Raw genomic sequence first — 14,263 nt, forward strand, 5'->3', positions numbered from 1 at the left:
AAAAAATTTTACATTTCCAGTTTATTGCTTACAGTAGCACCTAGAATGCATCTGCCCCTGAAAGCCAGCTAATCTAAGGATACATCCACAACTACTATGTTTTCTACCATTCAAAATTTCAGCTTTACAAAGCTAAAATTCTGTATATACCAAGATAGGCCCCAAGCAGGACAAACCATCAATCATATTTTCACATGGGACTGTAATTTAGACAGAGACGACAAAATAGGATTTAAGTTTATTTAGGAGAGATCAGAGTTATGACATTTTAGAAAACAAAACGTTAAATGTACAGAAGTCCTTTGTATGCAGAATATCGAGTTCAAAGGATTTATACCTCACTTTTGGCAGGAAGCTCACACTTCAAGATATCCTATTAGCTTTTTAAATAGGGGGGAAAAGATTCATTGTACCAGCAATTTCATTCTTCCTAACGTTTATTTAATTTAAATTTATCACATATATTTTAACTGAAACCTGTGTTACCTGTTTTTCTGTGGTAGTTAAAAAATTGTTAGAAAACCTAACTCACAACTGTATATAAGAAAATACCACAGTTTTCTTTTCTTTCTACAGTAATTTTAAATTTAAGTTTCTTACACAGTCCTAGCCACTAAAACAGAAGCTACCAATCAGTATGAAAGCCATTTTTATAAAGTTTATTTATCTTCTGACTAAAAACCAAAAAGGGACAAAACAATAAGGATGGAAACAATTACATCAAAGAAATTCCCTTTACCTCTAGGTCAAACAGGGACATAACAGATCACTAAGCTTAAAATGAGCATATATATGTATATATGTATGCTCATGTACACATACACACAGAGGAAGAGCTCAATTCACCTGCAAAGCTTAAAAAAAAAATAAAAAAAATCTGTTAAAGATTAGAAAGGAACAGCTTTTATCTCTGTGAATATATCCCTAGCCTTATTTTCTTCCCACTCTCACAAGTCTAAATATTTTCACCCTACATGGGGTCTGTCATCTAGGTTCATGACCAGTCTTTCTGAAGCCAATTTCAAGCTGATGTTTAACATTAGATGTGTAAGAGGGGAAAAAAAAAAAAAAAAAAGAGTGAAAATTGGATTTGAATCTAGGTTTGTGTGCATTGATTTACTGAAATCAAAACAGACATTTGAGCAAATGCCCCCACTCAAACATGAAGTATATTTTATATTAAGACAAACGTTCCAGATATTGACAAGCAGATATTTTCTACAACATCTCAAATAAAATTTGTCTTAAATGGTGATTCAAATGCTGGACTTTGAAAGGGCAATAACTGTTGATTTCACTTTTATAAGAGAGTAATTTTTTTCTTCAAGGCTTTCAACAACAGTTACAAGATCTCTTATGATACAATAAATTTATCAGACAAATCGAGACAGACTTTTTTATGGAAGTGAGGAACGACTGATAATATGAGTACCTAAGTAAAAGAAGTTTATTTATAAAGTACTAATGAAAATGTGTCTTTTTACACACAGTAAAGGACAAAGAATCTGTACATGACTCATGCTGATTTTAAGTAGGTCACCAAAAAGGTTCATTTTCATTATCTGATATTTCTGTTACCAAAAGCTGCCAGGGTTCCCTGTCGACTTTCAAAATGAAAGCATTAACAGATTTGTTAGAGGTATAGCATGCTGCAACACAGTACTACTATTAATTTCCTGAAATGATGAAAATTAGCCAAATGACATCTTGGATGCACAACCCAGGATATAGCAATTTATAATTCTATATTCACTTTTTTTTTTTTTTTTAACAGAACATTTCACTCGCATTCAAATTTCAGTCACAATAGTAATCACCTCTTGGAAAAGTGAACGCAGCTTATGTTTAGAAAGAACAGATATCTCAGTTATAAAAGAATAAAAACAGTAAGCAGAATATCACAGTAAACTTCTGCTGAATCACTTCCAGAACTGTAGATGTTGAATTTGATATAAGTTATACCTTTCTCTTCAGACAGACTCTGTAAGACTTACCAGAAACAAACAAACACACCAAAAAACAAACAAACGGGAAAAAAAAAAAAAAAAAAAAAAAAAAAAAAAAAAAAAAACGAAACAAACACAATCTCAGTGGCTAGAGAAGAACTAATAAAAACCAGTAGGTGAATTACTTGAAATCTGACCCCTGCAGTGAGGCTAGAAGATTTGGTTCAAATCTCACAAACTTGGCAGCGTATCTCAAAATTAGCTTCCCAGAGCAAACTGGTTAATACTTCCCTAACCACTGTTTGCATAAAATCAAGAATATTCCAGAGTCACGGAGACTCCTCCAACTAATTTTACAGTCAGGGTGAGATTAATTTTGGTTCACAAACCCATAATATTAGGAATGGGAAGGTAACCCCAATTCATCAAAATTTATAGCATTTGCAGTTATGAGCTATAAAGACAATTCCATTAGGTTTTATTATATTGCTTATCTTTGGCCTACCAGTGGACTGCATCACTTTATGCACGATGATATTAAAATCAGTAGTTAAATACATCAGTATTTCAATTGATATTTCATGAGAAAATAAGTGAGCTTTTCAAAATGCCAACAGAAATGCTTATCACACATAATAAAGCCTTACTAAATCACATGATATACAGTAATACATGAAAATACATTCCATGGTTCAAAAAGAAATAGAAAGCTATTACTAGTCTACTTAGGAACAAAACCTCATCTGTTTAAAAACTTTAAATTGATGCAACTTTAACAGATTTTCATGGAGATAGTAAGAGGCCTACTGATGACAGAAAGGCTTCCTAATTGTCAAACATCACATCCTTGTTTCAAGGCACAGTAACACTGCAGCTTTTCAGAGACTAAGGGGCCAGAATATTTTTTCCTAATTTCATTTTCAACGCTGGATCAACTGTTTTGTACGAGATGTTTCCAGAAGTAGTCCACTAGAGCACTGATCTTCTCATCTTTTAAGTTAAATCGACAGGTTATCATTTGATAGAAATATAAAAAAAAATTGGAACCCATCTGTAGTGCCTGACAACACATCTAACAAACATGGTGTATTTGGTAACCTCAGAAACTAGCACTGCTAGTTTCACCTATGAGAAAGCCAGGTTATTCCTGTATACTAAGTTAAAGTATGGGAGCAAGCTTTGGAACCAACAACTACTTTCAACAAAACTTTTCTGCCTTGGAAATGTCCCAAGCCAGGTACATTTCTTGCCCCACAGAACAAATAATGATTTAAAATAAATTATTAAATTAAACTACACTGACTGAAGAGAAGCAACTACATACATGACTGTTAACATTACTTACATAAAGAATTTAAGACTTCAATAAGAATAATTTTCAGCGGTTTACACCAGGACATGCAGTTACCATACACTTTTTTCCCCCCAAAATAGTGACAGATACAACATTTTAGCTTCTGGGAAAGCAACCACGACTAATTTTTCTCCTTTACAAAACCAGTTAGTTTAAGAACTAATGTTTTATAACAAAAAAGGATGTGTTTGGGAAGCAAAATGAAATTTTATAATTACAAAGTTCACAACATCTGAACTTCAGTCTAAGCCTATTTATTGACTTGAACACTTGCTATGTCTATAAAGCCTTACCTAGGTTTGCTGTAAGGCATTCTAGATCCGCTAAAAACCCAGGTATTTGTTGGAGCTGGTCCTGTAGTTCCACCAAACTGTTCCTTTTCTTCTCCCAGTGTGCAGAAAGCATCACAACTTCACTGTCCACCAGCTGAAACAAACAGGTTCTTGACTTTACTTGCAAGTTTATATACCTACTTATGAGCATCTCAACCAATTTTTAGAATTCATGCATAAGGTCAATACAATAACGTTATATCACTACAACATACATACTTCCCAACTAAACATACAACACACTCAAGAAGGCATCCCACAGCATTGATGGATTCATTTTTATATGCATTTTTCAAACAACACAGATTTTCTCAGTACACTAATTACACTAAACAGGACATTTTATGAATTTTATTAACTGTAATGACATACAGCTGGAATTTTGACAGCAGGGTTGCACTGGTATACAACAAGAACATTACAGTGCTGTAATGTAAGGCTTACCTAAGTTGGTAACTTAGTTGAATGTTGCTAGTCATGCCAATTTAATCAATAAAGTCAGATGAAATTGACATGTCAATAAAACCTGTCACCATTTTCTCACCTACTGCAACTCCAAAAACCAGAACAGTTGATTTAGAAAACTAAGCAGTTTCAGAACAAGTTTCATTATCAGAACTTACAAATCTGTGACACACTCTCATAAGATCAAAATCAAATGAGAATACTAATACAGCTGTCCATCTCAACAAGAAAACTGAAAATTCTGCACATTCAAAATACACTAGATAATGAAATGAAAGAAATGACATTTAAAAATAAGTTATCTTTACATTAGTCCTACTGCTTTTGTTATAAATTTAATTGCACTAGCTGCAAATCTTTCTGAATATACTTTTATGCTAGCACAATTTCTGTTGTTTTTGTTTGATTCTTCCTAACACTCATTATACAATAGTGTAATAATATGAGGAGGATACACCATTTAAAAGTTTTATTTTACATAGGTCAGATTCTACAAAACACAGCTAGACCAAGAGAACTTAGGTAACACAAATGTTTCCCTTATGTATGATAACTGAGATGATTCAATTAGCTTCCCTGTTCTTAGTTCCATTACTACTTCTTCTGTATCTGTATTCTGAATGTTTCAGTTTTCATAGAATTTAGTTGCAAAAACAGAAAATGTTAGAACAATGGGTAAAGGAAGTTCTTAAGCATTTATAATTCTATCCACTTCAGACAGATTCTTTCAGAAGAATGACAACTTCATTTCCAAATCCCTCCAACTCCCCATCTCTGTCAAAAAGCCATCCTGTTTTACCAGACAAGGCTTGAAACCTTATTCCAAAGCCCAGTGAGTAATGAAACATTTCAGAAGACCGACACCCTTTTTTAAAGCCAGAACTATTTTTGAGAACAAAATAACGGTATGAGTCAAACAGTAAGGCAAACAACAACAAAATACCTCATGAGATGTGGACAAACACCAGAAAAACATTTAAGCCTAGAGAAAATTACATGCAACTAAGATTACAAGTATCTAAAACCAGTATTTTTAGGATAATTTTGTAGATAGAACTGGTAGTTAACTTCTACAACATGGTAAGGCTGTAGGCAGCAATTAAAGCTTGAAATATTCAAGTTCCTTTTTCTATTCAAGGTTTATAAGCTACCAGTGCTCTTATTTATCTGCTACTGGCCACTACCAGAAACAGGATACTGGACAAGTGGAACTTTAGGCATCATATGGTACAATCAATCCTGTGTGCTTACACAATCCTGATTATATTGAGGCCTGTATTTTCTGCTTTCATAAAAGCATAATTTGGATTCACCCAAAAAAAAATACCTGAACCTCATGGAAAATTTTGGAATCTTTTTGGAAGTTTTTCATTCTAATTTTCCTAAGCAGCCATAACACACACGATTAAGGTTATCTTGGCTTTATATACCTGAAATCTCACGTTGTTTTTAGAATTACATTTTTAAAAGCAGACTATTGCAAGTATTGCAAAATTTTAAGAAACTCATCTAAGAGGTCTTCTAAAAATGATCATGGGTAGTAAAACACACAAAGCTGGCAGAGAGAACTGCATCTCTAGTAACTGAAACTTTTCACTAGAACTGGTGGAAAAAGTGATGGAAATACTATCAGGCAAGAGAAAGAAAAATATAAGATAACCTTCCTTACCTGAAATACAGCATTTCAAAAATATTAAGCAGTGAGATTTTGTATACATTGGAAAAAGCTAGGAAGAAAACTGCTATGGAAACCAGAAGAGTCAGGAAGGATGTGGCCAGGCAAAGTTAAGGTTTCATCCAGGACAGTGAACCCCACAGTTCAGTCCTGCTATACATCACAGCTACGCAGCTGACACTGTCAGCCCTACCCTGGTACTAACCACCAGCACACCTCAACCCCAAAGATATTCTGTACTCCCCAGCCCTCCCAGCACTTCTAAAGAGTTACAGTGTTAACATGCAACACCATTTTTGCAACTGTTTACATTACATCACATTATTTATTGTTTGCATTATCATTGAAGTTACATTGTTTACATTGCCATTTATTCTAGATCTCTTAAGTAGACTCAAAATAATATCCCCAGCTAACTTAAAATATGTCAGATAATGGCAGCAGAGTGCAAAAAATGGCCATCTGAACCTCTGGATGTGTTTTATTTTTACACTTCTTGTCACACTCCGACAAAGTAATATTTCTCAGTCATTCTGTAACCTGATATCCCCCAGAAAAAAAGTGAGCTCATGTAATTAATTTTTGCTTAAGCTCAAGTAGTGATTTTAACTGTCTGAACACCGGATAGAAGACAAGAACTTCTGTGTGTCAATATATCAGTTAAAAATTACTTTAACAGAACTAGGAAATGATCATATTCAATGCTTGTAGCAACAGGAGTCTCAGAAAGTAAACAGAGTGAACTTCAGACAATTCTTGTCAGATGATGCCTTGTAAGAAACATGATCACAGATTTTTTTTTACAACAGGCATATTTAGTACATCAGGAACATTAATTTTTGCTGACTATCAATAAATCTCAAAAGGGTATTAAAAAAATCTGAACTATGCACTGTGATCCATTCTATCTGCTGCCAGTCAAATAGCATCTTAAAATCCCAGTAAACCATTGCAGCTTAACATTTTTCTGAAGCTGCAACAGAGAGCATTACTTTTCCATAATACTGGTTGTACTGCACCCAGCTGGGATGGAGTTAACCTTCTTCGTAACACATATGGTGCTGTGTCTTGGATTTGTGACTAGAACCGTGTTCATAACACATCAGTGTTTTGAATACTGCTGAAAAGTGCTTTCACAGTGTCAAGGCTTTCACTTTTCCCCACTTATGAACTCCACCCCTACAGTGATAAAGCTCAGGGCGGGCACGAAATTGGGAGAGGACACTGCCAGAACAGCTGACCACTAGCCAAAGGTATATGCGGGTGCTCAGCTGGTGACCAGAACGAATCTAATACATTGGTAATAAAAATTTAAGTTTAAAATTATTTACACATTTTAAAGCATTTTAAGAGTAGCATCGTTATTTTTTTCTTACCTCTCCAGCTTTTGCACAATCCTTAGCTCCTTTGTGAAGGGCAGCCCAAGCATCTTCATATCTGAAGAGAAGATAAATGATTTACTTTTTTGACGCATTCTCCTTATAAATAAAGAGGATTTCATGGATGCCTGTGGGTTTATGTTTGCAGAGATTACAAAAATACAGTTTTAAAAACTGTCTAATTGTATTGGAAGAACAGTAAATACAAGAAAGAAATACACAGTAAGAAATAATATCTTTCAAAGAAATGATCCATCTTTTTTAGCATACGTTAAGAGCTCATTGGACCCAGACTTAGATTTAAGACTACACACAAATATGCTTACAGCACTACTTGGAGCCCAATTCCATTAAGAAAAAAAGAAAAAGAAAGACAAGATTGTATCACCAGTCATGTCCATTATCTGTCCTGTCCATCTGTCCTCTCACCCCCAAAAAAATGAGAACAGTCTTTTTTGTTTTGAAGATACAAACCCAGAGGAAATTTATAATGCAGAAAAATTCTCACACTCAGAAAAAATATGATGAAATAGACATGGAAAACAATTTCTTCTCATGGCTATGACAGACATACTGTCTATATTTCTATTATAACAGCAGTAACTCATCAAATGTGTAAAAGTTGCAAAGTGTCAAAATAAAACCACATGCTGGGTCTCAATGCTGCTCTCCTTTCTCCCTGTGCGTTAGACCTAGAACTGAAGTTATCTTTCAAATTCTCCTTTTCCTATAGAATGCCTGAGTCACCAACATCACAGTACTTAAGAATGGGGCAAGCTTTAAATACATTTATCGTTCCCCAGTAAGCCCTGCTCTACTCACGGCAAAGCATCCAAACATGAATAGCAATATGAACACATGCATTTTCTTCTCATTTTCTTGACCTAACAAAGTTATTGCTGAAACATCAGGAAGCAGACACCAACAAAGAAATAGAAGGTCATACCTGCTCAGTAATTCCAGTCCAGGAGAAAACTCTGGCAAATCCTGAGCAGTTCTGTAAATGAATTGTAAACATACAAACATTATTAATGAACAGAAGGCTGTTATACACTATCTGTGCATACATACATGCATTTCACAGATATGCTGAGCACAGGAATGTTCCTGAGCATTTGCTTTCACATTTTGTCATTTCAGGTTTAAAGTGCATTACAGGGTATGTTACAAGAACATTCCAAAGCTAGTTTTTTTCCTCTTTCATTATTTTATTGTAGCCTATTCGTAACTGTTTTTGACTATGTCCATTAAAAACAACTTACATGAGACAATTTCTTGTATACATAAATACTACAAATTAAAAGCCAGGGGAAAATTCATAGAAATCAGTGAGGTGAAAACGGACTTCAGAATGAGTCTCTAGTTTAAACTCTTGCTCAAAGCAGGACCAGCTGTGGGGTCAGATCAGCTTGCTCACGGATTTGTCCGGTTGGAACTTGAAAACCTCTAAAGATAGAAACTTCACAGCCTCTGAAAGCAGCCTGTTCCCCTGCTTAACCATCATTGGTGTGTGTGGGGGGGGAAGCACTTTTCCTTATAGCATTTTCTCGTCTGAACCTCTCTGTTTCCTTTACACCTATTGCCTTTTGTCATCCCATCACATAGCACTGTGTGGTGGGATGACAGCCTAGCACTGCCTGCCTCACCTTGATAACCTGCACAAAGGAAATGGCAGGCTGCTTCTAGGTCTCCCCAAAGCCATCTCGTCTCTATGCTCCCCTCATAAAATAGCAAGACTGTAGCCCCAGCATCCCAGTGTCCCTCAGATGAACTCGCACCAGGTTATCAATGTCTTATGTTAGGCCAAAACTGTACACAATAACTCGATGTGATATAATGAGTGCAGAGCCAGTGGGATAGCCATTCTCCTCAGTCCTGCTGCATGTGGCCTTCCTTGCTGCCAGGCACATTCCTGGCTCACTTTCAGCTTGATTTCTGCCAAAACCCCCAGGGTCTTCACAGCAAAGCTATTTCCCAGCCCCAATCCATAGTGTTGCAGAGGATTCTTTCTTCCCAGTCAGAGACCTCAGATTTGTATGGGTTGAATTTCATGAAATTTCATGAAACCTCATGGCCCATATGGCCCTGTGAACTTTCACAGGCTGAGTTCCCCAGTTTGATTTTCATCCACTACTGGTCAATTTCTTTCTTGAATCCTCTAACTAAGCAGAGGGAGTGGGAGACCTTGTTTGCAAGGACTAAAGCAAAGTCATCACCTATCTCAATTTCATTTCAGCATCCACCTCATTTATCAACTATCCCATGTTTATTGGGATATTCAGCCTTTTATTACCAATGCAGGGGTAGAAGCTCTTCTTGTCCTCAGGCTTTCCTAAAGCTATCCCTGCATGCCAAAGATATCGAAAGGGAATCAAAAAGTTATCCCTGACCCCCTTCAAAACTCTTCTTGACTGCTGCGTCATTCTTTCAGCAGATACAGAGGAAGTTAAAGCCCCCCAGAAGAACGGGGGTTTAATGCTAGTGAAACTTCTCTGAATTGTTTAGAGAAGACACCATCCACTTCCTGTCCCTGGTCAGACTGTCAGCAGCAAGCTGCCACCACAACATCACCCTCAGTGGCCTCTCCTCTGATGCTGCTCCACAAGCTCTCAGCTATATGCTTATAACCAAGCTAAGCTGTACCTGTTCCAGAACTTTAACAGCAAAGCAGAAGTAGAAGTCATCCTGGCATTCCCCAGTTCGTGAGGATCTATTTGGGTTGCCCAATGCTTTTCTTAAAAAGTGATTAAGATTCACAATACACCAGATGAACCAAAATATGGGCTGGAAATATACAGAGAAGGCAGTTGCCTAAAATAGTTTTATTCAAATAGTCATCCGTTTTTAGTTTAGCTTCAGTGTCTTGTCAACACAACCAGCTTTCCGTTGTAAAAATCTTTACACTCTCCAAACATCAAGCTTCGGAACTTTATACAGTTTATTTCAGATGCCTTATTTTTTGTTTAAAGCCTGTCTTAAAATTAATTTGTGTCTACATGCTTTTTTAGTGAGAACATGCTTTACACTAAAGCACATCCAAGCTTATTTGAAGAAGCAACACTGATGTCCTTTACAGACATTAAGTGGTCTTTCCCTATAGTTCACGCAGATTGAAACAACATACTAGTGCAGAAGATAAAAAAACATGATTTTTAAAAGCTCTTTCAATAGAGATGAGCACAGATAATTTTAGTAGTATGTTATACATATATTTTTTACAATAAAAAGGCTCACTTTTGTTCTTACACTGAAAAACAATTACAAACAATTTTAGTATACAAGATTCACAGATGGTTAAAACAATACATTTTGGTGTACTGCAGTCTGAATCTTGTGTGAAGTACTACAATAAAGTTGACTATTCACACATTTCAATAGACATTTATAAATTGTTTGATAACCATCACAAATTATTTAGGCATACCAAAATTCTATTAAGCCACATATTTCATCAATATTAAGGTTAAGCTTTTCTATCATCAAAAGAACATTCTGTAAAATTCTATGGAGATATTTTTGTAACCTGAATATGAGCCTTTTTTATATTTGCCTTTAACACTGCCATCCTAAATCAATGCTATACATTAAGGTGTATGAAACTACCTCTGTCTGCTTTTTTTTGCTTCTCTTGATTTGTCGCCCAACGTCTTCAACCTGTAAATCAAAACACAAAGCTGTCAGACGTTTCCAACAAAGAACAACTTGTCTGAATGTGTAACATGTTAATTCCAGTCTATTATAGTTATTTTTATTTCAGCTTATTTCAGACATAAATCAAATTTCACTTGATTTTATGGAAACTGTCACAGAAAATTATTTTCACTTCTTCTAAACTGTAAGATTTTTCCATAAGTGCATTGAGCAACTGGGATGAAAATTTTAATGACAGCTATATATCCAAGCCACCCAGCTTTCAATACTGCTTCCTTAAAAGACAGATATGAAAGATCTGCATACAAATAGCCAGTTCAATCCTGAAGAACATCCTTTGTAGGGCATGTGTGCCAAGGAAAAGCATGACAGTAATACAGACATATTTGCACCCACTTGCTGTAAGTCTGCCAACATAAAACTAGCACGAGCACAACTTTTCACCTGCCAGCTATCAAAATCTCCAGCAGCATTGTCACAGTGCACTGCTAACTGAGCAAATCTGAGGTGTACGGGTATCTCATTCCTTTAAAATCCATTTTGTTGTGTTTGTTTGTTTAACAACAACAACAAAACTCACAAGCAAATGAGAAAGCAAAAAAAAGCCAACTGCTCTACTACCCCCACATGGCTTTTTGAAACTCTTTTCCAGTCAACATATATATATATAGTCAGGTTGGCATGGAAGAGTTCAAACCAAAACCTCCTGCTCTTTCTCTGCCTGTCAAGGTGATGGTTGTCCTCAGCCTATATGTCCTTCAGCAACCCAGCTGCGTGGGATAACAAGGGTTAGGAAGAAATAAAGAACTGAAGGATGTGTGCTAAGTAATCCTCAGTCACCCCGTCACTGAAAAGCAGCCCTGATACAAAGATAACCAGGCTGCTTCTAGGGTGAGCCCAACCACTCCCTGTCCCCCATTTTCACTATCACCAGCTTCCAGGAACACTAAAATGAAACCTCCAAAGTCTACAGCAACATAGGTGGCAGGCAAATTGAGAACAGACATACTAAGGCTGGTTTCCACTCCCTGTTAGAGAACTGTTCTCAATAGTCAGCCAAGCAGCAACAACCACAGCACAGTGAGGAAAGCACTGCAGTTTGCTCTTCTCTTCTGTTCCCCAGTATGCACTCTTGCCAGTAACAGCAGCACTTCTTTGCATATAGGGATCGAAGGAAACGCTGGGTCACAACCACCAGTTCTTTTACCAGGCTGTCTGTCACGTAGTCAGAAGTAATGGTTAAAAGAGGCATCACTAGGCTTCACAATATTGGCTTGACTTTCAGCAGCGTTCTCTGTACAAAGTAGAGGCAGTGTGAACCACATCACTGAAGCCGGCCGAAGCACACAAATTACTGCCTGAGCACAAAGATAGCTTGCTTCTTTCCCCCCCCCCTTCTCCTGCAAGAGACTGCTTGCAGGTAAATGGGTCAAAATCTAGGCACCTCACTCACAGGATACACAGAAGCAGACAGGAGGCACATCTGAGCAGGGGAAAGGAGAACACATTTCTCTGTACACAGAACTGGATAACAACCTCAAAGTGTTCTTTCTACGTGACCCCAGATTCAATCTTTTTCAGCTGTAAGTGGGTGCTCCCTTATGCCTTTGAAAGAGACACTCTCTCCTTAGAAGCCCTGGAAAAGCTTCTCCCTCCCTATGTTAGAAGCAATCCAACTGTTCATTTTGCAGTCGTTCATGTGTAGTTAACAACGCTTCTACTACTGCTTTGGTGGGGGTAGAGAAAAGGATAATCCAAAACACTGGCACTGAGGTTGCATTATCCTGGAAGGGAAAGGGAAAGCAAAACAGGACAATTCATGTTCTGGCCTGACATGAAGGGGACAGTACGGGAAAAGGAGGGATGCACTCCACCACCTTTGTTACCACTGCTTCAAGATACACTTTCTTAATGGCAACAAAGAATTACACTGAAAAAAAAACAAAAGTTAAAAGGACACCCCAAAGAGGACACATTAATGGAGCTCTTGAAACAAAGATGCAAACAATAAAAACCGCTTTTAAAACAGAATAAAACATGGCAACACAAGGAAGAAGGGAAATTAGAGGCTACGTGAAAACCTACTGACTCCCCAGCAGCAACAGCGGTTACGTTGACAAAGCGAAGTGACCATCACACACAGGCCTTTGTTTACCCTGTTTCATCACGTTAAAGACACCATTTCCAAAAGAATCTTACACTGTACTGAGGCATCCAACACAACAAGAGCTCTAAAAATAACAGCAAAACAGAAATATAGCACTAAAGCAATGCCTTGGTCTATACTCTTAAGATTTCATGTTTGTTATGGTAAGATAGATACACCAGCAGCTTGTGTGGTTGATTGGTAGTTACTGTAGCAGTTTCTTTGGTCCACTGTAAACTGCTGCAAATAAGTCATTATAAAGTATGTAGGTTTCTGGAGTTCAGAAATGTCTCTGACTATAGATAAATGTTTACCATGGAGATATTATCAGGCAGCCTCAACACAGCCAGAGGCCAGGCAGCTCTCAAAAGCAATCGATTACAACACGATGCTCTCCTGGGGCTCGTTAGGAGCCCGGAGGTTTGCAGCACAGGCGTGACCTTGCTCCCCTGCCATCCTCTGACTTCCAGTAACACTCCCTGGGACCACCTGCTGGTGCTAAATATAGCATTGATCCAGTGTGTATATTAAAAAAATAGAGCTTGTGGGGCAGCGTAGGAAGAATATCTTTGTACTGTGGAGTGGGGCAGTGTAGGAAGAGTATTTTTGGAGTGGGGCAGTGTAGGAAGAGTGTTTTTGGAGTGGGGCAGTGTAGGAAGAGTGTTTTTGGAGTGGGGCAGTGTAGGAAGAGTGTTTTTGGAGTGGGGCAGTGTAGGAAGAGTATCTTTGTAGTGTCAGCAAGGAGCTGCTCCTTCCGCTCCTCCTGCGCTCCTCTCCTTCACGTGACGGTAACTCTCATCCTCCAGGGCACAGAGAAGCTTTTCAGGCAGCAAAGGGCGAAATCACACGAATCCATGAAACCTAGCTGCTCAGGCACTTCGTCAACGAGCCCAGCGCCTTCATCGGTCCCGTTCACGCCTTGCCCACCCTCCCAAAAGCGCAGCCTCTCCCTCCCCACACCCAGCGCCACAGCCGCCGGTCCCCTCCTCTTCCTCCCTGCCGGTCACCTGCTTCCCCCTCACCCCGGCCGGGCTGCGGGTCCCGCCACCCCCCCAGGGACAATTGGTGCCACCCACCCCGAGGTGAAGTCCTGCTGGACGCTCAGCAGCCGCTCCCGCAGCGTCTCCAACATCGTCCCGGCCTCCTCCTCCTCCTCCGGTGGCGGCGGCGGGCGGAGCTCCCCCCCTCCGCCCTCACCCTCGGCCCGCGGCCGGGGCGGAGTCGGGGGCGGTGTGAGGCGGCATCCGGGAAGGGCCGCCCCCTCCGCCCCAACATGGCGGCGGCGCAGCCCTGACACAGTGACCTGCAGGGACAC

At 38.5% G+C, this 14,263-nt stretch overlaps 1 protein-coding gene across 1 annotated transcript in view; it reads right to left on the reverse strand.

Annotated features, from left to right (window-relative positions):
- The window catches only part of DTNBP1 (dystrobrevin binding protein 1), a 71,518-nt gene extending 57,330 nt beyond the window's left edge, over positions 1–14,188 (reverse strand). Inside the window, exons 1-5 of the mRNA XM_068674774.1 lie at positions 14,025–14,188; positions 10,755–10,805; positions 8,098–8,148; positions 7,149–7,209; positions 3,594–3,726 (exon numbers count right to left, since the gene is read on the reverse strand). Coding sequence (XP_068530875.1) covers positions 3,594–3,726; positions 7,149–7,209; positions 8,098–8,148; positions 10,755–10,805; positions 14,025–14,080 — 352 coding nt within the window. The 5' untranslated portion in view covers positions 14,081–14,188. The remainder of the gene's footprint in view (positions 1–3,593; positions 3,727–7,148; positions 7,210–8,097; positions 8,149–10,754; positions 10,806–14,024) is intronic.
- Positions 14,189–14,263: the final 75 nt, after the last annotated feature.

This window comes from Anas acuta, chromosome 2 (assembly GCF_963932015.1).
Source record: "Anas acuta chromosome 2, bAnaAcu1.1, whole genome shotgun sequence".
NCBI classification, from domain to species: Eukaryota; Metazoa; Chordata; class Aves; order Anseriformes; family Anatidae; genus Anas; species Anas acuta.